Source organism: Ambystoma mexicanum, chromosome 2p, assembly GCF_040938575.1.
Source record: "Ambystoma mexicanum isolate Mex_15411 chromosome 2p, UKY_AmexF1_1, whole genome shotgun sequence".
Classification (NCBI taxonomy): Eukaryota; Metazoa; Chordata; class Amphibia; order Caudata; family Ambystomatidae; genus Ambystoma; species Ambystoma mexicanum.
Genome location: NC_090923.1, coordinates 717,705,246 through 717,731,206, shown reverse-complemented (window position 1 = coordinate 717,731,206; position 25,961 = coordinate 717,705,246). Strand labels below are relative to the sequence as shown.

At 49.5% G+C, this 25,961-nt stretch overlaps 1 protein-coding gene across 3 annotated transcripts in view; it reads right to left on the bottom strand.

The window, feature by feature from the left end:
* LOC138566710 (transmembrane protein 87A-like) overlaps nt 1-25,961 on the bottom strand; it is a 1,181,601-nt gene that overhangs the window by 211,162 nt on the left and 944,478 nt on the right. For 2 of the 3 annotated variants that reach the window (XM_069644305.1, XM_069644304.1), the window contains one exon: nt 1,876-1,947. The exons of the other annotated variant lie outside the window; for it this stretch is intronic. In XM_069644305.1, the coding sequence (XP_069500406.1) occupies nt 1,876-1,947 (72 nt within the window). The remainder of the gene's footprint in view (nt 1-1,875; nt 1,948-25,961) is intronic. 3 annotated transcript variants of the gene reach the window in all.

The window sequence follows — 25,961 nt, the reverse complement described above, 5'->3', positions numbered from 1 at the left end:
GATTCTGGGCCCCGAGGCCGCCACCACTGGTGCAGCCTCCACAGGCTGGGCCAGGGCCGCCGCGACCGTTTCGATAGAGGGCTTGGTCGAATGGATCAAGGCCTTCACCACCTTAGGTGCGCTCACCGCCTTATCCTTGAGGGAGGGGGCACTGCCACGCTCCTCCTCTGCCTTAGAGCTCGACCGGGGCCTCTCCAGGAGCTTCGCCGGGTGCTCGGCCTTCCTCTTACCCGACCCAGAGCGTTGGCTCGTGGTTGATGGTGCCGGGGAGGGTGCGCCCTGCCTGGCGCCCGTAGAGCCCGACCGTTCGGCGCTCCCGGTGCCAGCGGACTCGCGGTGCTTGGCCTTATGTTGGGCCCCCGTCGCCGGGGCGCCCTCAAAGGTCTTAGAAGACCGCTCAGATTTCTTCTTCTTCTCGCCAGACGGGCTCTTACCCTCCAGCCAGCTGGCGAGACGTTGATGGCGGTCCTTCATGGTCCGTTCCGACATGTTGCCGCAAAACGCACAGTCCTTCTCCACGTGCGTCTTGTCCCCATGAAGGCAGTAAAGGCAGAAAGAGTGTTCGTCCTCCTTGAAGACGTTCTGCAGCTGGCATCCAGGGCAGGCCCTGAACAGCTTTCCGGGCGTCGAGCTTCCCTTCTCCTGGGCCATGTCCGAGACCGGGCCTGAGAAGCTTCTGGAGTCCTCCGAAGTGTAGCTCGACGAAATCTTCACCCTTGAGGGGCACAGATGAATCCGACACGGGTCCCCGTTGATCGGATGTAGGATCGGTGGAGCTTGAGGCTCTTTTGACCGAAAGAATCTAAGTTTTGTGGAAAAAGCGCGAAAAAATAGCACTAACGCTCGAGAGCAATAGCACGAGGATCCCAACACATGAACGTGCGGTAAAAATCTGAAGATGGCTGCCAGAGGCGGTGCTTAGGTAGAGGGCAGTCATTGGCTGTGGTCAGTATGACGCAGAGACCAGTGATTGGTTATTACTACGAAAGACAGATCAGAAACGAAACTGATACTGGTTTTTCTTTACCGAGGATTCCCAGCCTGACGACGGGGAATATTCATGAGCATGTGAATCCATGCCAGACCCCATGCTGGAGAAAAAGGAACTTATGCATGGGGTGTAGTGACGTGCTGTATATACGATGCCAGACGTCACTTTCGGAGCCAACGATCGAGAGCCAGACAAGACGGATCAACGGCCGAGTTACGCCCCCTGTCGAAAAGTTTCCCAACTTCCGAGCTGGATGATGGATATCTATCATGCGGGAGAAAAGCAATCCATTGAAAACTAGGCTGGAGTTGGCTGGAGTGATGCAGGACCTCAACAACTCATTGAATCTGGGCCTCTGTGGCAGTAACTAGATACAAAGCCGATACAAAGTTCTGTGCGACAGCTGCATAACAAAACCACATATGCTTAAAAAGACCATCAAACCCATTTTACACATGAGAAAACAGAAAATTACAGCGGTGTTAATGTGTGTGGGGTACACAGTGTGGGTTGCGTGGAAGAAGGCTGTGTTGTGGGTGCTACATAGCCGTCTGGTAATTGTGAGTGACAAACTGTGTGTGTGTGTGTGTGCACGCTCCTGAGTGGTAATGTGTTTGGCATCTATGATGTGTATGGCGCAACAAAATACGGTGTGAAGAATGGAAGTTAATTCAAGGGGTAGACGAGACATTGGAAAGGAACATTTCACAAATATTTCCCGTGTTATCCGCAGTCATAGATAATTTTGAAGCATATTCCTGTTCCCATGTTTGAGTACAATCATTTTAATTCCAGAAACTATCGCTGCCTAGAGGCACCCTGGGTAGGAATCGGTCAACTGCTCCACCAAGCCCAGTGCGGTCCCCTTCGTCCCAAAAGGATATCCACAACACAAGACAGGAGTCCACAAACGCCAGGGCAAACTCGCATGACATGGCAGCGACGGTATACGAGGCCTGAGGAGGACGACAAGTTGACAAACAATGAAAACCTTAGGGTGAAGAAATTCTGCCAGATCCTGTTAAAAACATGCAACCAGAACAGTATAAAAGAGAACGTTACACTACCCTACCTTGCTGCAATTTTGACTCTTCGGGGGAGTAATGCCAGTTGCGCGTTTTGAACTATACACTAAGTTCATAGTACGAAAATTCAAATCGTTGGTTTAATATTTATTTCCTGTGCATTTCTTTGTGTTTAAAGGCAAATGTATCTTGTCAACATGATTTTCTTTTTTAACAAGAGAATGTGGCGAAATGTCAAATCCATTTAACTTGAGTAAGGGGCGGGACGGAGCATTCTGGTTTGACTGGGGCTGCCTCCTTTAAGCTTCCACATTCCAGTTTAGGAGGTACGTAACTTTCCTCTCAAGTCCCAGTCAATGTAACCAGCTGAATCCACAAACAAAGCAGTAGAAATCGGACTGGGAATGGGGTTCAAAACATAAATTAGGAATTCCTCATATGAGAAAGGATGGTTCTTTAAACTCATTCTTCAGACCCAGTGCCTGCACTGCTGCACTGCGATCCAAAGCAAAACGCCCAAGTATAGCATTAACAGATAAAATGGCAGTCTTCACCAATGCCTTGGTTTTACTGCTAGAATTCAGAAATAGCTCAGATTATAAAAACAAGGCACATTGAACAAAAAGAAACCTTTTTCCCATAATATTTTCATTTATTTCTATTCTGCACAATAAACTGCTAAACAGCACAGAAGAGATTAACAGTTACTCACCATAGTGACCATCTTACTCCTAGTCCATAGTCCCCTTTCCTCCATACTTTTGGGATATTCCGTCCAGTGGGACGGGACCGGAGCACTTTTGTAAAAAAGCATCAAATTGAAAAATGTGTCCTTTTTACGCAGGGTACAGCACGTGGCCGTAACCCCACCCTCCTTAGCTGCGCCCCACGCATCGCCCTTCAGTCCTTTCCTATCGCCAGGTCTGAGACCTTTAAGCAATAATAGAGGATACTTATTAGAGGGGCGGCGGGCGTATGGAGGTAAGGGGACTAGGAGTAAAATAGTCACTAGGGTGAGTAACTTTGTTATACTCCTACGTCCCGTCCCCTTTCCTCCATACTTTTGGGAGATTACCAAGCACTCCTCACAGGAAAAAATGGGTGGATGGAACTCCCTTAGTGAAAGAGGTTCTTAAGAACAGCCTAACCGAATTGAGCATCGGCTCTGGAGCTCAGGTCTAAGCAGTAATGCTTACAAAAAGCTGATGGGGAAGCCCACGTTGCTGCTCTGGCAATGATTTCTCAGGGAACATATTTCTGGAAGGCAACGGCAGTCGCCTTGTCCCACACAAGATGGGCATGAATTAGTTTTGGAGGCTGAAGGCCCTGAATGGTATACAGGAAGCAATCAATCGGGAGATAGTTGCTTCCGAGGCCGGCTTTCCTTTCGGATCTCTGAAGGTCATAAAAAGCTGGGAAGAGTTCCTAAGCTTAGATGTTCTGTCCAAATAAGACTTAAGAACTTCAAGTCCACATTAGCCATGGGCTCAAAATGCTTATGGCAGAAGGCATTGAGGACCACATTCAACTCCCACTTAGGATGCGGGTTGCACACAGGTGGATAAAGATGCAATAGAACTGCAAAGTGCCTTTTAATGACAGGGTTTGTCAATGACAGAGAGCAAGTGTCCGTGGACAGGTAAGCAGCGATAGCCGACAAATAAGTCCTACAAGACAAGACATGCATGCCTGAAGTTGCCAAATGAGAAACAAAAGACAGGATTGTGTCAATGGTAGCATCTCTGGGGTCCAGCTGCTTAGCTAAACACCAGTGACAGAACCAGAGCCATTGGCTCCTATACTGAGACCTTGTCGAAGGTTTCCTAGCCGCCTGGATAACACGCATATTAGCCGCGGACAATTTAAAACTTTAAGGATTTGAACTCGGATTGTGGGGAGGGGTGCCACATCTGCTGATTGCTCTGGTGAAGCAGGTTGGGAATCAGTGGAAGCCTGATTGCTGAGCACACTGACCGATGCTGAAGCTCCGAAAACCAGAATCTGGCCGGCCACCAAGGGGCTATGAACAGAAGAGTGCAATTCGTCAGGTTCCTAAGCTCGCATAGCGCCTGGCGAATCAGAGGAAGAGGCAGGAAGGCTTAGGGCCACGGAATTTCGAGAGCGTCCCCCAGGGAAGAAGCTCAGAGTCCGTTCCTGTAAGCAAGCATAAAGAGGACGTTTCCCGTTTGAGAACGTCACAAAGAGGTCCACTTCTGGAGTGCCCCAAAGGCGAAAACTGTCAGAGAAGATCTCCGTGTTCAGTTCCCACTCGTAGCTGACCACCGCTCCACGGCTGAGAGAGTCTGCAGTCACATTCAGTTGACCCGGAATGTGTACTGCCAGCAGCCAAACACCATGCTGAATGGCCCATTCCCAAATCTGAATGGCTAGATCTACAAGGGGAGATGACCTGGTACCCCCCTGCTTGTTGACGTAAAACATGGATACCGCATTGTTTGTGAGGATAGGGACCACTTTGTTCACAATAACCAGCTTGAAATCTTTGAGCGCCAGGAAAATCGCCAGAAGCTCCAGATAATTTATGTGAAATTGTCTGTCCTGTGGCGACCATAGGTCGAAAACCTGAAGATGATCTAACGTCGCACCCCACCCCAAAAGGGAGGAGTCCGTCGTTATGGTCGTTTGAGGGCAGAGCTCCTGAAAAGGAGCACCCACCAACAGATTGCTGGAAGATGACCACCCTAGGAGATCTGTCATGTAGGGGGGAACCAGAACCATCTTGGCGTCCGGGTCCACTGCCAGAAGCCAGGAGCTCCGAAGAGCCACTTGCGTGCGTCTCATCTTGAGATGTGCAAGGGGAAGAGCAAGCACGCACAAGGTCATGAGGCCAAGAAGCCTCTGGAACCATCAGGCCGACATGCTCTGACTGAATGAAAACCGGACACGTGTCCAACAGATCCGCCATCCTGTCCACAGTCAGGTACACTCTGCAGTCGATCGTGTTCTAACGGAAACCCAGGAATATCAGGTCCTGAGAGATCATCATGGAGGATTTATGCCAGCTCACCGACAACCCAGGGCAGAACAGGAGCTGGAGGAGAGACTGAAGGTTGCTCGAGGCATTCACTGGACAAGGACTGAGCAGAAGCCAGTCGTCCAAATAAGGATACACATAAGGATACATGTACCCTGTAGCCGAAGAAAAGCTGCAATGGCCGACATCATCTTTGTGAAGACACGCATCGCTGAGCTGACACCAAAAGGGAGCACTCGGAATTGGAAATGCTCCTCTCCCAGGGAGAACCGAAGATACTTCCGATGTGGGCTCCCAATCAGGATATGCATATATGCGTCCTGAAGGCCCACAACGCTGAGCCAGTTGCCCTTCCGAACAGAGGACTTTATTTGGCAGGGCGTGATCATCTTGAATTTCTCTTGGGGAAGATAAAGGTTGAACTGGGAAAGGTGGAGGATGGTGCGCAGGCCAGCCTGGTTGGGTTTGGGCACCGTGAACAGACGAGAGTAGAAGTCCTCCCCTCGTTCCACTAGAGGAACGGGTTCCACCGCCTTGAGATCTAGAAGCTTCTGAACCTCGGCTCTGAGAGAGGGCATTCCCGACTGCTGAAAAGGAGGATTGAAAAGTGGGGTTGGGGCAAGCGGAATCCCGCCTGAGCGATGGACAAAACCCACCATTCTTCGGTGATGGGTTGCCACGCCTCCAGATGAGACGAAATCCGTCCTCCCACCGGAGTCTCATGCGAGCGTCAACAAATATCATTTTGCAGACTTTTCAGATGAGAGACTACCTCTGTCCCTAAAGAGGAGGCTGAAGACAGAGAGAAAAATCTACCCCGTTGCAGTCTCCAACGGGAGCTACCTGTCGGAGGATCAGTTCTGCGTGACCTGCAGTCTTGGAATCCTCTGAAGCCTGGGGAGGACCGAGGCTGGGATCCAGATCGCTGAGCTTTGACTGGGGCCTTCACTAGCACCGACAGCGACTTGGCAGTTTGAGTGCTCATCTTAGTCTTTGTGAGCTTGTCATCTACTGAGCAATGAAACAACTCTTTGCCATCAAAAGGCAGGTCCAGAACTTTATCTTGGACCTCCTTCGAAAACTTAGTTGCATGAAGCCAAGCTTGACAAGGGGGGTCTACCCCCAACATAAGATCCCGAGCCGAGGTATCAACATGGTGCGCAGGAGCCTCCAGCATATCCTGCGCCAATACCCTAGCGCCTGACAAACCGTCCTTAAAGTCTTCCAGCCTGTTCACAGGAATAAACTCCTGGTAATCAGCCAAATATCGCCACAGTTTCATATTCACCACTGCCAAAATGAGCTCCGCGTTAGCCTGAGGCAATTAGAGCGCCGAATTGGGAAAAACATTCTTGCCCAAGGAATCGAGCAATTATTCTTCCTTAGCCAGAACTTGAGCCTCAGCTGCAGAGGTCGCAGAAGCCGGCTTGGATTGCAGAGTGGCAGCCGCTACCACCGTTGAGGAAGGAAGCTGACACGACGCCAAGGCCACTTCCTCTGAAGTGTTAATTGACATGCAGCCCAGTGTGTGGTTTATCCCAGACCCTGCGGGCCTTGGCCAGAACGCCCTTCTGAAGGAACAGTCCGGTGCGCTCCTGCAGAGACCAGGTGAGCGCCCCCGAAAGCACCCCTTCCTGCAGAGTGGGTGCCTCAAGAACTGGTATGTCAAGGAGAGATGTCCATGATCCGGTCATGGAATGCTCTGACAGAGCAGGGCTGGTCCTCACTATCCTGATCTGCTTGAGCGTCGTCCAGTGTGTCAGTATCAGACGGTTGCGATGCGACCGGCGTCAAATTGACATCTCGCTCTGCTGGAGACTTGTCAACCGGAGACAACGGAGGCAGAGGCGGGAGAGGTGGAGGCAGGCCGGGAGGTAGAGGCGGTACCGCTGCTGGGGCGACAGGTGCCGTAGCTGGAACTACGGGTCAGGATGCGGCACAGGGGGTCAAAGTTCTTAAGACTCTGAAACTTCCGAAAAAAGGCATCCTCTGCCTAAGTTTTAGGCACTGGAGTGGGCTGAGGCTGCTCATGAGGGGCATACCCCCACAAACGTAATGAGGAAGGCTGATAAGAGGGCCCGCCACCAACCGGATCTACATAGACCAATGGGGCAGAAGCAGGAGGAAGCGAGACCGTATGCGGTAGTGGCATCTGAGCGCGCCAGTCATAAGCGGGGCGGAACAGATTCACACTATCCTGTGGAAAAGGTTGTCCACCAAACAGAAGGTTCCCAGCACCCGCCGTCGATAGCATGGGTGTAAGGAAACAATCCAAAATGGCGGCAGTAGACCACATGGGAATGCCTGCCATTTTGTTAACATCTGAGGAGAACTGTGTCACATGTGTGGATGAAGCAGGCATCTCCACAGACTGGTCAGGGGACTTGATTGAAACTTTAGCCTTGACGCAAGGATCTTCGGCAGAGTCGGTACTATGGGGCCTCGGATGTTTACTGGTCATCCTGACGTGGCCCTTTGAATTAGCCTCCAAGAGAGGAACCTCGGCAAAGCCGGTATCAGAGGAGTTAGGGTCAGAGACCTCTCCCATTGCCCCCTCAACAGATACGGTATAACTGCGAGCGCAGGAATGTTGAGGAATCCACCTCACAGACAAGACCCTAACAGGTCTCTCAGTTCTGTCGGTACACACCTTAGCATCAAAGACAGGAACCTCAGAACAGAGTCCGGTCTGAACAGCTCCCCCGAGAGAGGCTCTGAACTGTGGTTCGGTACAGAAAGCCTCAACGGAGGCCTCAGGGCGCACCACGGTGTCTGTATGGGAAGCTCCAGACAAGGAGACCTCGGATCGAACTCCGGTACCCAACACCTCAGAAGGACTGGGCTGACTATTAGCACCCGATTGGTGAACCTCGGATCGTAATACGGTGTCGGCAGGCCCCTCGCTGGAACCCTCAGAGAAAACCCTGGTACGCCTATTAGGCCTGCGAGGCACCCCAGGGGAAACCCTAGTAGCAGAGCTCTTGAAGCCCCTCCCGGACTTAGAGGACCCCAGGAAGGAGTCCCCCGGCTGGGGTACCCTAAAAAGTAAAGAACTTACCGGACGTCTCTTCTTTCCGTCGAAGAGTTGAAAATGCGGAGGAGGAATGCGGTGGAAGACTTCCTCCCACCGACACAGACGAGGCTGAAGTGCCGGGACCGAACTGGAGTCGCAGTAGAAACATAATTCCCAACAGTGATCTGGTCCTAGACACTCCAGAGAGAATGGGGATCCGCCCTAGCGAAACGACGTTCACAAGAGGAACAAGAGACAAATCCCAAACGATCCAGCATAGACTGAGGACTATGCGACCGCAGAACCGGAGTAGGCGATAAGGACATCGGAAAGAAGAAAAAAGTCTATCCGGTGATGCAAGTGTGTCCAGCCCTGACCGCTCGGAGAAAAAGACTGAAGGGCGATGCACGGGGCAGAGCTAAGGAAGGCAGGGTTACGGCCATGTGCGGTAGCCGGCGTAAAAAGAGAAGGACACATTTTTCAATTTGATGCTTTTTTACAAAAGTGCTCCAGTCCCGTCCCGCTGGACGGAATGTCCCACAAGTGTGGAGGAAAGGGGATGGGACGTATGAGTAAACGGAATTGCATATAGAGAAAACAAAATGGAGAAAGCAGTTACTGTGCAGGGGAATCCCTGGAGAAGGCGATAGTGAGTAAATGTTTCAGTAGATAGTGATTACACATTAGGAGATTACAGACAGAAGAAGTTAGAGCTTTTCTCAATTATGGCACAATTAGAGCAAACAATTGAACCATGACTCAGGAAATGGGGGCAAAAGGGGAAGCAGATGGAAGCAAACAGTGGATCATCAATTGAACCATGGCTTGCAAGCAACAGCTTCAATTCAATTATGCAATACCGAAAACATGGTAAACTGCTTGGTTGGCCCAGTTAGGGAGGAGCTGCGGAAGACAGCTTCCAGCTTGAGGTCATATCGACGGAAATTGGCTGTGCTTGTATGCAAGATGTTGGTACTGGTCTTTCCTGGTGCTCGCAATGCTGTCTCACACCTCTTTATGGCCCCAACCTTCATATGTGTTCTACCTCCTGTGCCAGCAGTGTCATTGCGGTTGCCGTCTTTTGAACGCCGCCAGTGGTTACTGTGCGGGGATGGAGTTAGAGCAAGAAGCAGATCGCCTGCGTATGGGCGCGTTATGTCTTTACCGAAGTGTTAAATAGATGTCACAGGTATGCCACAGCGACAGAGCGTAGCGAGGGATCCTGGGGGGGGGCAAGAATATTTGGGTGTTACCGTATCACAATGCCCTGAGAAACATTTACATATATAGGAGGATGTGTACGCATGCACAATTATCTCTTATCTCTCAACAGTATGCATAAAATGCATACATTTTTGCATGTACATACTTGTAAAAGTTTAGAGTTCACAATTTAGTTTGCAGCCTACCGAAATGAATGCAGCCTTAGAATTCCCAGAAAGGTTGACTTTTTAAAAAATTAAAGTGCAGAAGGAACATGCCATGTGGCGGCTGCTGCTACCGTGCATTTTGTAGCCAAAAGGATCGTCATACAACATGTGATAGCACAAACTATTGTGAACAAAATCTGAATAAAATTTTGTTTTAAATGTTAATAAAAATGTGTTGTTTATAACACCTAGTTTGCGTCATTATGTTCATCTGTAATGGGACGAACATGCCCAGGCATTAAGTTGTTGGAAATATATTAAGACAAAGGGACCGTTGACAGGTATGGAAGGATGTTAAGAACTTGTAGCATCATCTGTGAGAATAAAAAATCATCTGAACAGCAACAGAGTTCTACTCTGTGTCGTAACTTACGTGAGATTATGCTTGGTATCTCGGAATAGGCACTGGACTGGTTGACATCCTTAACTGATCACTCAGTCATCCTGGGCATCTTCTCTCCTACTTTCTTCTCCACCTGTGGTGCCCCCTAGGGTTCTATCCTCTCCCCTTGTCTCTTTAACATCTACCTTGCTCTGCCTCATCTCCTCAACTTCCAGTGCTTTGCAAATGACAACTCTTTTTTCAAAATTCCTGCTGACACTGTTGCCCTTTCCATCATTCCTGACTGCCTATCTGCCATTCAGTCCTGGTACACCTCCAACGATCTCTGCCTCAACACCTGTAAAACCGAGATCCTTCTCATCAGGAGCCCTGCTCCCTCTTTCTTCCCTTCACTTTGGTCTTCCTCCATGGGCTCTCCTCCTATTCCTTCACCTGAAGCCAGAAATCTTAAGAGTCATCTTCGACTCCTCTCTCCTTCCTCACACTCTGGACTTTGACAAGAAGTCCCACCTTCAGCTCTTCCTTCTCAAAGAAATCCCCCCCCCCCCCCCCCAAAGAGGCTCAATGTTACTCGAGCCGTGGTTCTCTCTAGCCTGGACTATTGCAACAGACTTCACCTGAATCTACCTTCTTCCACTCTGCGATCCCCTCCAGCTAATCCAGAACACGGCAGCAAGACTTATCCTTGTTCTTAAGCCCAGGGACCGCATCTCTCCTGCTCTAAAAATTCTTCACAGGCTCCAGGTTGCTGCAAGGATTAAATTTAAATCCCTCTGCATTATCCACAAGGTTGTCTGGGCCCTGGGACCACACTATCTTCAACCTTATCTCACTAAATACTCTCCCTCCAGACCTCTACTTTCCTCTGGCACCAACTCTTTGTGTGTGTATAGCGGTTTGCTAAACAGAGGGCAAGAGGTCGATCGCTTTCCTCAGCTGGCTCCCTCCTATGGAACAGCCTTCCTCTCAGTCTGCGTCTTGAGCAGGACTTTCTTAAATTCCAGAAGCTCCTCAAGACTTTCCTTTTACATAGTGGTTAAAGTGCATGACGACTCCATGAACGAGTAGTATCTTGACAGCTCGGTCAATATTTCCAGGATGTTTTGCAGTCGACTCACTCTTATCAGAAGCAGATGGATGAGACTGAAGATCTGAATAAATGAGATATAAAAGGACTCAATTTGGCCTCCAATTTCAGTTGAATGAAGGAATAAAGATGCTATTCACAACTAAAGAGGGAGGGAAAGTTCTACAAACAGCAGCATTTCAGTACCGCCAACATCAGGAGATAATTTAAGAGCAACATGGAAGTCGAAGAGGTCAAAAGGAACCTTTTACCAATTGAAGATGGCCATACAAACTGACCCGTGGACTGTGGTTAGGTTACTATGAAAAACTAACAGTGCTAACATCACATCCTGCCCACTGTCCACCTGAGGGGACCCCAATACTCACCCCAACATGACTAGTTAATCATCCAGAATGATATACAGCACAAGGTGAAGAATTAATGCTTAAGAGGGAGAGACTGTTGCACAATAAACATGCAGGATTGTCCCCCAATTCTCCAGAGAGTCCCTATATAGGATGTTAGGCGAACCAGCCCATAACTATTCCCGAACCTCGAAAGAGAAACTAGTTCCAAATTATGAGATCCAACGAAACAGAGTATTCACAGCTGCATTTCCCAAGATGCATCATAGAAATCCAAAACTGGAGCAGATTTTGGAATGTCTTCCAGTGATTAAGAGAAAGATATGCTGTGAGGAAATAACAGCACATCCAGAGAGACCCCTTAGACAACAGGTGTGAATCCCGAAGAGAAAACCCTAACCTCTTCCAAATCCCCCATCCCAGCAGCAGTGCCTGTGAACAATGGTAACCCCCCCACCCCCCCTGTAGCTGGAGCATTTATGGAGAGAAAAACGGCCTTCTCCCTTTACTACACAAACAATGATTTTGCACAGGTGGGGATTAACTAGAGGTTTTCTTGTTCCTTGTGATAGACTTTTAAACCCTAGAAAACACAAACAAAAATAACCTATCTGAAGTGGGATAGCCAGGGGCAAGGCAGGAGCAGAGAAACACCAGCTCCTGCACTGAAATAATCGGATAAAAAAAATAAAGCATGACGGCAAGCCTTTCAAAGACTTCCCTCCCCTGCTCACAATAGGAAGCCAATTAATCAATACATTTGAATGGTTGCCTCAGCCAATAAGAGGACAGTGATTTTTTTTTCTACAACATCTTTTTATTAGCATGTCAACAAATTACATAACAGTATAATACAGAGGTGAATAGCAGACAAAAAAAGAAAAATCCAAAAATATTTGGCCAATTGCATATCAATGAACAAACCTCACCATCAAATCACCCCCCTAGACATACTAAGAACCTTTACATTTATGCAGACAATAAAAGCAAATCATCAAGGATAAAAACGCACCCAATTTAGGACACAGCCCAAACACAAACACCTCCCCGACAAGACCCAACCAAACCCCCTAAAAAGACTGACAAGAAGGAATAGAGAAAGTAGAAAGTGAAGAGAAAGGTAAAAAGAGGGGAATAAAAAGGAATAGCCCACTTCTTATTATCATCCCCAACATATATACTTATGCTATGATATGGCACTTGTAGCGTGCCTATACACAAGTGTTTCGAGGCGCGACGAGGAAAGGGAGGGGAAACAGAGGGAGCGACAACGATCTTACTAGGCCAGGTGTCATTCAGATCCCGCAAGTGCATTGGAAGGGGCAAAGGGATAAGTGCGGGGGGGTGGGAGAGGGGAAGTGCAGTACATGGGATAGTAGAATAAATAAGATAATAGAACGGCCAGATGGTGGCAAGTGCAGGTAAACGCAAACATAAGTGCTGGTAGGAGGATTGTAGGGATACAGAACACCAGTCCCCAGTGCGGGAGTTGCCAGGGAGGCAGTGCAGGTGTGCAATTTTCAGGGCCAGGGCCCGAGATCAGAAGGGTGGCCAGGTGACCAGTGCAGTTTCAGCCAGGAATTTAGCAGGGGAGAGGGGGAGAGAAAGCAGAAGCAAAGAGGAAGGTTTTGAGGTGCTTCCGGAACCAGAGATGGTCCTTCAAGTTTCAGGGAGGCAGGAAGGCTGTTGCAGAGGGAGGCCCCTGCCGAAAGAGAGATCTACCACCAACTCGTTGCTTGGAGAAGCGACTGACCCTGAGGGAGTTGGAGGCAGATGAGCTAAGAGCTCGAGTAGGAAGATATTTGGGAAGAAAGAGTTGAAGGTATTGCGGCCCTAGGCCCCAGAAGACCTTGTGGACAGTGCAGAGGGTTTTGAACTTAATCCTCACACCCATTGGGAGTCAATGCAGAGATTTCAGTCCTCAAGAGATACGATCCCTGGGCCTGTATATAAATACTTAGTCATATATGGCATTGAATGGTCCCCAAAATAGATCGTACTCTTTCTCCTCATCTTTCACCTTGAATGAGAGTTTTTCATAATTCGACTAAGGGCATAAATCCACTAACCAGTCTTCCACTAAAGGCTTCTTCCTAGTTTTCCAAACCCGGAGGATCAGTCTCATTGCTATCAACAAAGTCTTATCTATCCAATTATTGTATCTCATAGAACGTTTACATCTATCTCGATGCAGGAGTGAGAACCACAGCCAGTTTCTGTGGGCTGGCAGTTGAGGAGAGGAGTTTGCTTACAAAGCTGTAGAGTACAAGAGAAGGGGAACCCCTTGAGCACAGAAGAGGGGTGAGTGTCTGTGAGGAGAAGAGCCCCTTGAAACAGAAGAGGGGTGTGCTCTTGTAGGAAGTGGGGAGACCCTGGCACCCCAGAAGAATGATGAGCTTCAGTGAGGTGGGAGGTGAGCCCGAAAAGGGAATGTGGTGAAGTGAGTGGGAGATCTTGTTGGGGGTGAAAAGAAGTGAGAGATGGAGTGACTGTCTCCCAGAAAAGGGGATGTGTAACAGATGAGGACAGGCCTTTGAACTCCAGAGGAGGGATGTGCTCTAGTGAGGGGGGGGCATTAACACAGAAGAGGGGTGTGCTACAGGAGGGTGAGAGAGACTGTGACTTTAATCCCCAGAGAAGGGGTTGTACAAAAGAGGGTGAGAGCCCCTTGGCTCAGGAAGTTAGGAATAGGAAACAGAGTAGGACAGCCCTAGTGAAGATGAGACCTTTTGGGACACTTGGCAAAGGGAGAAAGCCCTATATCCAAAAGAGGCATAGAGTTTGTGGGGTTTAATGAAGAAGGGATAAGGATTGAAATCTAGATTGTATACAATTTTTGTTGCTGGTCTTCATATATAACCCTGCTTTCAAAGACTACTGTTCCCAAAAACCTTTATGTTATAGCCATACTGAAACAAATTTGCATAATAAATGTCAGATTACTCCTCTAACTTCTAACCACTCAATGAGTGAAGCAATTTGTTAGGCTGTGTCCCGTTACATGGTCGATGTCAGGATTTCAGAAGGCATGGAGGACAGGACATGGAATGGGTTACCCGGTGAAGAGGCAAACAGGTGTCACCCATACCCTCCAATTGCTGCCAGGGCAAGGCTTCCCTGTGCAATCTTGGTTGGTGTGGGAGGCCTGTTAAAAGAACATGACCCAACCCATACAGATGCAGCAAAGCGAGGAGAAAGTGGTGAGTGTTAGACCGCTGATCTAGTAGACCCAAATTAAATGCAGAAGAGGACTGCTGGTGCTTGATCTGGTCACAGGATTGTATGGATGCTGCCTCATCTGATTGTTTCATTTAATGCACTCAAGAAAATTCCACTTAAAATAGAGAAGAAACAGATCTTGCAAAGAACCCAGACAAACCGCAGCACAAAGTATAGCTTCCACTGCCATCTGCCCCCCTTTGTGAAACAGATCAACTGATTAATCTCAATATGAACAAAATGCCATTACATAACACATTGTAGATTGTAATTACAATACCTCCAAAGACCCCAGAGAGAACAGACCCAATGAAAGTAATGTACACCAGACCAATGAACAAGTTACTTTCTTACCTGGTAACGTTCTTTCGATGGGATGGTCCGACGACGTATTCCATATCTATGACAGTAATCACCACAGCTGTGCTGCTTCGGAAACTTTTTCGGCGTCTGCGTCCTGCGTCGATGACGTCGATGCGCCGCCGTCGAGGACCTCCTCCGACGTCCGACGTCATCCGATGTGATAAGTAGGACGCACGACGCCAGTAGCCTCAGTTGTAGTTTTTTCCCCCAGAACGTGTGACAATAGTCAACTGCCAGTCCGACACAAAGCCTTGCGGAACGTAAGCTGCAAACGCAACAGAAATTCTGCAGCGGGGAAGGCAGGGCGGGAGCGATATGGAATACGTCGTCGGACCATCCCATCGAAAGAACGTTACCAGGTAAGAAAGTAACTTGTTCTTCGAGGGGATTGGGTCCTCCGACGTATTCCATATCTATGACAGACTCCCAAAGCAGTACCAAATCAAGGAGGAGGGAAAGAATTTAGAAACAAAATTTAGAATAGCCAATCAAATAGCAGAGCAAAGGACCGCCTTGCCAAAGGCCAGATCCTGCCCTCTGATGGAATCGAGGGAATAATGCCGCACAAATGTATGCACTGAAGCCCAGGTGGCAGCATCACAGATGTTGCGAATAGGAACACCCCTCTGCAGGGCAGTAGATGCAGCCAAGCCCCTGGTAGAATGGGCCCGCAAGCCAGCCGGAGGGTCCTTGCCCGCCAAGCGGTAACACTCCGAGATGGCCAAAATAATCCAGCGGGACAAAGTCTGTTTCGTCACAGCTTGCCCCAAGCGCTTACCAGCGTAACCAATAAAGAGTTGATCGTCCACTCTGACCCGGGACATGCGAGAAACATAAAAGCTCAAAGCTCTCCTAGGATCAAGCCTATGGAGCCTCTCCTCTTCCTTACCAGGATGCGGAGGAGGATAGAATGCCGGAAGAACAATCTTCTGGGCCAAATGAAATTCCGTCACTACCTTTGGAAGAAAAGAAGGACGAACTCGAAGGACAACCCTGTCCTTGTGAAATACAGTGAAGGGTGGCTTAACAGAAAGTGCCTGTAACTCACTCACTCTGCGAGCGGAAGTAACCGCAACTAAAAACACAGTTTTCAAAGTCAACAGCCTCAAAGGGCAAGAATGTAACGGCTCAAACGGAGCACCCATAAGAAACCTAAGAACAAGGTTCAAATCCCAACCGGGCACCAGGAAAGGCGACGGAGGGAACACATTAGTGAGCCCTTTCAGAAACTGTGAAATTAAAGGGATTTTAAAGTAAGAACATTCTTCAGATGAGCGCTTAAAGATGGACAGCGCCGCCAGGTAACCCTTAACGGTACCCACTTGCAAGCCCCTGTGGGCCAAAGAAAGCAAAAAGGACAGAACCATGGGGATGTCACATGCAAAAGGATCCACATTCTGAACTCTGCACCAGTCGAAGAACTTACGCCAACGGCAACGGTACAGAGACTTAGTTGCGGGCCTTCGGGCCGAAAGCAACACCTCCATCACGTCTTCAGGGAGGTCCCAATCCTTATACCTCAACCTTTCAGAAGCCAAGCGTGAAGGTTGAGGGATCCGACCTCTGGATGGAGAACCTGACCCCCCTCCCGTGAGAGCAGATCGTCTCGGTAGGGAAGACGACGTGGAGGGCAGATGGACAAGTCGAGAAGGTCCGGGTACCACGTCCTCCGAGCCCACGCCGGAGCAATGAGGATCATCCGGGAACCGAACTTCCGTAACCTCCGCAGCACTTGCGGGATGACGGGGACTGGAGGAAACGCGTACAGCAGCGGGAACGACCACTCCACCACGAACGCGTCTCCTAAGGCTCCTTTTGGAGGAAATTCCCGCGAGCAAAACCTTTCGCACTTCCGGTTGACACTGGAGGCAAAGAGATCCACTTGAGGGGTCCCCCAAAGGGCGAAGATCTCCAGGAGAATCTCCTGAGCCAACTCCCACTCGTGAGAGATCGTGCTCTGCCTGCTCAGAGCGTCCGCCGTCACGTTCTCGACTCCGGCCAGATGAACTGCCGAGATCGAAACTTCCTGCTGGATGGCCCAGAACTCGAGCTGCATCGCCTCCCTGCACAGAGGAAGTGACCCTGCCCCCCCCTTTTTGTTGAGGTAGTGCATGGCCACTGTGTTGTCCGTCAGGATCAGGACATTCTTCCCTCGCACAGCCGGCAGAAAAGCCCTCAGGGCTAGCCTGACGGCCCTCAGCTCCAACAGATTGATATGGAGTCTGGACTCCGACGGAGACCAACGACCGCTGACTGTCAGCCCGTTGGCATGAGCTCCCCATCCCGTGAGGGATGCATCCGACACGATCGTCACCTCCGGCCAGGGAAGCCAAAACGGAGCCCCCTTCATCAAGTTGCCTTCGACGGCCCACCACAGAAGGTCCCAGGCGACCGAGGGCGGTACCTGAATCGGGTCCGACATCCTGCCGGAGGACTGCGACCATTGCATCTTGAGTGCCCACTGCAAAGATCTCATTCGCAGGCGAGCCTCTGGCACCAGAAGAATGCAGGATGCCATGAGGCCGAGCAACCTCAAGAACTCGAACGCTGGGAGCGTCTGGGCATGCTGAAACTTGCGCACCATCTGCTGAATGTGAAGAGCCCTCACCTGGGGAGGAAAACACTGCCCCAGGGAAGTGTCGAGCACTGCTCCGATGTACTGGAGCCTCTGCGTTGGCGTCAAATGGGACTTCTTTAAATTCAGGGAGAAGCCCAGCCTGTGAAGGGAGTGGCAGGCGACGGACAGATGATCCAGGACCTGCTCGGGAGAGCTCCCCCTGATCAACCAATCGTCCAGGTAGGGGTAGACGTGAATCCCCCCTTGCCTGAGATGCGCTGCCACCACCACCATGAGCTTGGTGAAAACCCTCGGGGCGGAGGTCAAACCGAACGGCAGGACCCGAAACTGAAAGTGCGAGTCGCCAACCGCGAACCTCAGGTACTTCTTGTGCTTGGGATGGATCGGCACATGGAAGTAAGCATCCTTGAGGTCGAGTGACACCAACCAGTCCTGAAGCTGAAGGGCCTGGAGGACTTGAGAGAGAGTAACCATCTTGAACTTGTCCTTCCTGAGGAGTTTGTTCAAACCGCGCAAGTCCATGATGGGTCTCAATCCCCCGTCTTTCTTGGAAATCAAAAAATAAGGGGAATACCATCCCTTGTTCCTCTCCGCTACAGGCACCAGTTCCATGGCGCCCTTCTCCAGCAGGGCTTGAATTTCCTGCGCAAGGAGCGGATCCGGACACTTCAAAGAGAGGTTCCCCGGTGGATTGTCGCGAGGCCTGTGCCGAAAGGGAAGACAGTAGCCGTGGGTTATGATCTCCAGAACCCACACATCCGAAGTAATGGCACGCCACTCTACAAGATGCTGCGCCAGCCTTCCCCCAACCGGCGAACCATGGGACAAGGCCTCATGACTGAGTAGGAGCGGCTGCGGCGTCACCTGAGGGCAAAGAGGCAACTGCCCGAGCGGCCTTGGCACCACGGGTACCCTGTCGTCCACCTCTGGTACCCCTGCGTTGGCCCCTTTGACTGCCAGCTCCTCTCGCTCTACCAAAGGACGAGTAATAGCGAAAGGAGCCACCCCTCCACTGCTGTCCCCTAGGACGAAAAGGCGGAGGTTGGCGAACTGCAGCGCCCAACGACTTCGCTGCCGCTTTTGAGGTCTGCAACCTCTCAAGGCTCTCGTCAGCCTTGCTGCCAAAAAGATGTTCACCATCAAAGGGCATGTTGAGGAGCCGGGACTGCACATCAGGAGCAAACCCCGACTTCCGCAACCACGCAAACCTGCGTATCACGGTGCTCGCCGCCATGGACCTACTGACGCATTCAGCTAAGTCCAAACCCGACTGAACGGACTCACACATGGCATCCTTACCATCCTGGACCAAAGCAAGGAAACCATCCCGTTCGTCCCCTTCGGGAATATGTTCAGCCGCTAACGCAACACAGTTCCACAGAGTGTGCGTGAAACGTGACAAGGCACAAATGGAGTTGGCCGCCTGAAGCGCCATACCACCAGAAGAAAACACCTTCTTCGCCCAGCCATCAAAACGTTTGTCGTCCCTATCAGGAGGGATGGTAGGGTACGACGCCTGCTTTGCCGGGGCCGTGGCCGCCTGCACCACCAAACTTTCCGGAGTGGGGTGCCTGGTCAAGTAGCAGGGGTCGCCACTGGCTGGACGGTATTTCCGCGACAAGGATCTGCCCACTGCCGGGAGACTCTCCGGAGCAGTCCAAGCCGCCGCCACCCTACGCTGTAAAGCCATATGGAATGGCAGTACCGGGTCAGATGGGGGACCAACATCAAGGATGTCCGTCAGATCATCCTGCACAAACTCCCCTGGGGGAGCAGACCATCCCAGATACTCAGACACCCTAGCCATAAGGCGCCGGTATGAGGAATCGGCATGGGAGCCAGGCTCAGGCCGACCAAATTCCACCTCCGGAGAGGTGTCCAGACCACTAGCCTCATGCAGCGACTGCCTCAAATCGTCAAATTGACAATGGCCCGAGACAATGTCATCCGGCACCTGATCAGGAACCAGGCGAACCGAATCCTCATCCGCCTCCGAAATATAATCCAAGTGGTGGAAAGGCACCTGAGAGTGCCTGCTCTTAGCCAGAGCCTTCCTAGGGGGTACACCCGAGACACGGGGCACCTCCGACACGAAAGGCGTCGATGGCGTCGAGCGAATCGGCGCCGCCGTCGAGAAAACCGGCAACGGCGCCGAGAGGATCGGCGTCGACGTCGAGGAAATCGGCGTCGACGTCAGATGCAGCGCCTCCAATATCGGCGGCGTCGACACAGCCCTCGAAGCCGGAGCCCCGAGCGTGTCCCTCGACGACCTGAACGTCGACGGCTTCGACGACTTCCTCGGAGCCGGAGCCTCGAGAAAGCCTGTCGACGCCCTCGACGCCTCAGACGTCGATGTCTTCCTCGAAGACATCACAGGTGCACACGGTCTCGATCGCGTCGAGGACCGGGACCTGGAACGGGTACGGCGAGAACGAGCCTCCTTGTCCGAACGGGACCTCTCCCGTGACTCGTGCCGACCACTCTTGCGAGCGGCGTCTCTCGACCTCACACGGCCGACCCCACTCGGGGGCGCGGACGGTTGAGTACCCTGCGACTCAAGAATCGCCAACATTTTCTTCCCGAAGGAAGCCCATTCCTCCGGCGTCGCACGGCTGGTGGGATAACCGACGTGCCGGGCAGAGTCCTCGGAAGAGGACCTGGAAGGCGACCGGTGACGGCGCTTCCGAGAACGCCTCGAAGAGGCAGAGGAGTGGCGAGACCGACTCCTAGAAGAAGACCGACGAGACCTCCGACGATGACGCGGAGAGTCACCCCTCGAATCATCCGTCGAAAGCCCCGCCGACTTCGACTTCCGGGGCTTGGACACCCGACCTACCGACAATTTCTTCTTACGTTCGCGTAAGGCCTTGGAAGTGAGCGACAGGCAGTCGACACAGTCATCCGTGTCGTGGGCCTCCCCGAGGCACCAGAGGCAGGCGTCGTGCGAGTCAGTCACCGACATCTTGGACCCACACACCCCGCACTTCTTGAAGCCCGGACGCGGGGTTGAAGACGAAGTGGAAGACATCGCTGCGAAGGAATATTCACAAACGAACAGGCTCGAAGAACCAGAAAGAACAGAACTCCAAAGAGTCGAGGCTAGAACCGAGAAACACGAAGCAACACGTTCGCGGAAAAAACGGAACTGAGGCTACTGGCGTCGTGCGTCCTACTTATCACATCGGATGACGTCGGACGTCGGAGGAGGTCCTCGACGGCGGCGCATCAACGTCATCGACGCAGGACGCAGACGCCGAAAAAGTTTCCGAAGCAGCACAGCTGTGGTGATTACTGTCATAGATATGGAATACGTCGGAGGACCCAATCCCCTCGAAAGGATCCTTTAGAAATTAAGATGAGGCAACATGCACATCCCTCTCAGAAAGTTCATGCAAACATTTAATCCAAACCCACAAAAAGTGAATGCAACAAACAGTACTTACCAGGAGGAGGCCCCCCACTGTCAGAATCCTATAGTATTTATATGGCACCTCTCTGACTAACCAATCACTGGTAGGAGGGAGGACAGGTACCCGAAGACCTATGGCACTTTATGATCACTGCTGTGGTAAGCTAACATTGCTTGAGGTTCCATTGTACTAATTGGAAGCATACACCTAGTGAGTAATCAAACACTAAAATGACAATCATGTGGGGAAGCACACATTACTGCAGTCCTAAAACATTCCTGGGAAGACACTAAAACCTCCCTCAGCACTGATGAGAGTAAGCTCCGATTGCTGAATCGCAGAATGTTATTCAAGGTTAAGTGCTAAAATACTACTGGGCTAAACGCACACTTCATTAGGTGATGAATGCAGATTGCCTTTACTGGCATGGCACCACTATCAAGAAGTTAATTAACCTTTTATTAACCGCGTACTGCAGGGAGAGCAGCCCATGTACCGGATAATCACAGTGCTGACAGGCCACCAGTGGGAGAAACCTCATAGTACGGTGTCCTATGTACTTGTATTGCACTGCTGAGAGTGAATTAACTATGCTCATGTCACTATCTTTTTGCACATTACTCCTAGAAATGTCCTCCAGTGCAACACTTGATCTGGGCATTTTCAGCAATACGACTGACCCAAGAGTGTAGCGGGCACTCCAGAAATTATACTACGACTACATGAAGGCACTGCCCTGCTATCTAAAATGAGTTCCATCTTCATTACCCACAAAGAGAACCAAGGATAGAGGCAGGAATTTACACAATGAAATAAGCCAATCCCAACCACTAACAGAAGGGAGATGGAAAGTAAAGCAATGCCTCCAGTGAAGCTTAATATCATTTTCTATTTTTAAATAGTACCCCTGTTAAGTTTGAAGGACTCACCCCCTTAGGTTAATGTTACCTTTGTAAGTCACCAGTTTTCTTATATATTTTTGCTGTTTGTTGCGTCCATGGAATATGTTCCACTTTTGAACACCCTCAAGCTGATTCACCACATGTTATCATCTTTGTTGCTATCGTACAGACACCCTTCAGGGGAATGCCACTGCCATCTGTAAATGTGTTATTGTACATCATTTCTGTTCGAAGTTGAATCCCTGTTCTTCTAATAAATATTAGAGTATTTATTGAGCGCAGACCCAGCTTTGGGAAGCAAGGGGGCCCTTTACAATCATAGGGAGAAGAAAATAGTGAGGGAAGCAGAGAAACAAGGGAGCGAGGAGTTAACAGGGGAAGGGAAAGGCAGGCAGTTTGGTGGCCAGCGATCTACAAGCAAGCCAGGAAGGAAACAGTGGAGAGCAGATCACCCAGTCCTAGATGGGGGGGCTTGGGGAGTGGAGAGTGTGTGGACCTATGTGTTATGGAGGAGCCATTCATTGAAGAGGAGGGTCCTGATCTTTCCGGAATGGTAGAAGCATGGGTGCAAGTCTGATGTTGATGGGGAGGTGGTTCCAGAGTCTTGGGGCATAGATTGAGAAGGCCTGTTTTGTGCCTCTTTCTTTCCTACACCAGCAGAGGTCAAGTCTGCATATGTACTTGCATCTTGTTAATCGTAGGCCTCAGGAGATGCTGAGTTTCTCAGTGAGCTAGCTTGGGGACTTCGGGGTGACAGCCTTGTAGATGATGCAGCAATATTTGAAGATATTGAATTGGGAGCAAGTGAAGTTCTAGGAGGTCCAGGTGATGCAGTCGAATTTGCAGAGTCCTTTGATGAGATGTGTTGCAGCAACCAGGACATTTCAGGGGTGCCAGAGTAGTCACCGAAAGGCATTCCAATAGGGTATGCCACCATCCAGATGGGACAGGACCAAGGCTTGAACAGAAGATCTGAAGTTGTTTTCTGGGATGAAGGGCTTGACTTTCCGCAGGAGAGAAAGTTGATACCAAACCATTTGCCTCTTTCTTGCTATGTGCTGTTTGAAGGAGAGATGTCCGTCGATGTCAAACCCAAGAGACTTGGCACAGGTGTCCAACTGGGTGTTAAGCCCTTGAGGATCATAGAGAGCCACTTCTGGATGTCAGGGTGTTAGGTGTTGTTGGCTAGCAGGAATTCAGTCATGCAGGGGCTGAGCTTCAGGTAACCACTGGACATCCACGGCTGGATCAATGCGAGGCAAGCCTTGAACTTGTGGGGATGTCTTCGATGGAGGATATCTTGAGGTAGAGCTGCAGGTCATCTGTGTATTGGTGGAGGTTTTGTCCAGCAAAGAGGGTTCAGAGTGGTTCCATGTAGAGACTGAAGACCACGGGGGAGAGAATGGATCCTTGCAGGACTCCACAGGTGATGGACACTGCTGGTGATCTGGAGGAATCCATTTGTACGAACTGGGGGTGATTAGCAAGGCATGATTTGAATCAGCTGAAGACAATCACGCTGATCCCCATGCGGCGATGTAGCTTGTAGGCGAGTGTCGCGTCAGGTGGTCTACTGTGCCGAATCCTGCCGAGAGGTCAAAGTGAACCAGGAAGCAAGGATGACCATAATCGAGAAATACAAATAAGTACGCATACATTAGCAAAAACATTAGCGAAGGTAAGTACTCTAAGCACTTGTTCCCAGACAATCCTCACAGAAGATTCCTCAGCAGAAGCAAAAGGTAAATAAAAGCCACTATCCAAGAACTGCTGAAGGACTGTGTTCTCTTCCACATCCAGCACAAAAGTGCCTAATAAGTGTGAGTTTTCAAGACCTAGACTGTGTCTCTGGTGAGAGGCCCTCTACTAACGTCTTTTTCCTAAACTATTTCCAGACCTTTTATCTAGCCTGTGTTTGAATCCATTACATGCAGGAAGCACCTCTGGCGTGCCCGAACGTCCTCACACCAGCTGCAGCTCAGTTGGTGATATTGCCTTAGATTACTGCAACTAAATATGATTTGCTGAATATGTATTTTCTTGAAGTGATAGTCAAATAATGTTTTATGCTTAGTAGATGAAAAATAAGTAAACACTATGAAATATAGTAGTGTTGCAAATCATGGGATAGCAAGTTATTTTTTGAGGAACTGTGAATATTTAGATGAAATATTTAGCTCAGTAAGGAGCACTCTTGTTCAATTTTGTTACAAAGCCCAAGTTCTAGTCCTCGTTATTGGTTCTCCCTCTTGTGTTTCTCCAAACATTTTAATACACTCTCCTGATTGGAAGCTCAGCTTGTTCCATTAATTTGTCTAACCTTGGGATGTGTCAATGCATCAGAAGAAAGCCAAACATAAGATATTCTGAGGAGGCTCTGCTGTGGCAATTTGCCAAGACACATCTGACAGAAAAGCAAATGTATGTACAGATACAAGACTTTTCAAGAGGCAAGAGGTACATGATTGGTGCTCCCTTCACATTACCTGGCAGTTATAGAAGGGTGGAAAAAGCGGAAGTACGCTCCTGCTTCCCAAGAAACCTTGCTACTCATTCCTGCCTGACTCAATCGCAATGAGGGTGGAGCATTGGAAAACACACACTGATGTTAACTAATTACACCCAAGGCCTATTGTTATAAAATTGTTATAAAATCTAAGAATTATCTAAATGTCTGTGCAGTCAGTTTCTGGAACAACCTTCCATCTGCTCTTTTCTCTGAATGATACAGTCTGCATACAGCACAGATGCATTATATCCATGATCAAAGGTTTGTCCCCCATTTGGTTCAGAACCTTCTCTAGTGGGCCACCATAGTCCTGTTTGTCTACAACTTGTTGTTGCCACCACTGGAATATGTTCAAAGGCTGGCAGCAAGCCTTAGCCTACCTCGAGAAACAGGCTTTAACATTAGGGAAGAGCCAAGACCCTAATATTGTCTAGCACACCCGTGACACCAGGAGTAAGACAGCTCCAGCACCCACAGCTGTTCCCCCATAGGATCACCTTGTAAGAGTTTAAAGCTGGAAGTCCTACCAGCTCATTAGGGTGATGAATGCTCAGACTACAGTAAATGTACAATTTATAAATACCAAATAAAAAAATAATTTTCTTTTGTTAGTGTACATAGTTTATTACAAACTTCACTTACTGTTCGCCATTATGATAAAAATTACATAAGATTACATAAAATAAAGTGAAATATAATAAAACTAAATGAAATGGAATAAAATAAATGTAGTAAAATGAAATAAGATTGACTTTTCCCACATCTTTAGATCTCATTTTCATTCTACTGTCTGTGTTAATACACTTTACCCAAGTATTTGTTCCTGTCTCTTCAAATTTTCTGAATGAGAACTTTTGTAGTTGCAAAATGTATTCTCTTAATTTGACATTCATATATTAGTTCCCATCATTGTTTCTTGATATGAGATAAATGTTTCAAAGCTTCTTTAAACATAGTGGTTCTTAACATTTTGCTCCAATTCTATAGGTGGCAAGGGGAACACATTGACCATCTATCTACAGAAAATGGAGCAACCGTGCTTTACTCATATGGTAAATTAATGGACAAATGCAGGCAAAATCATCAGTTGAACTTGCCTGTCAAACACTGCAAGAGCAAGAGAGCTGCACCAGTGTCATGCAGGTTGACTAGTGTAGAGTGTGGACATGCCCAGCATCAGTGCTGAACATTGTCCACATCTAAATCATTGCTCTTTATGAAATGGATAACTAGCATTGCCACGTGAACATGGGTCATGTTGTTCATGAATAATAATGAGCCCCCACCAGGATGCACACACGCAGTGCACACTGTGGTTGCTTGTTGTGTGACTGACTGACTGAATTTGCCAAAATACCACATTATAATCAAACTGAGTCCGAGACAATAAGTGCCAGGGCTCAGATGAGCCCTGGTAAACACCCCCCACAAATTAAGCACTGATACCACAAACTCAAGGCTGTATCTCTCTGCGCCAGTCAAAAGAGAAGCAGGCCTTTGGCTGAGTGGAATCTGATTCCTAGGTACCCGAAGTAACAGGTGTTAAGACGGATTTCCCAAATCAGCCACTGGTGGGAAGCCTTTGGGAGGCCAACCTATTTATGGTAAACCCGAAGACCCTGACGTTAGCCAACAGCCAATCAAGGTAAGGTAGCTGAGCAGTCAAGACTTAGTCTCAGGAAACGTGTGCAAGTGGTGCAGGGCTACAATGAGTGCACACAGACCAACACCAATAATTAAGGTTAGACA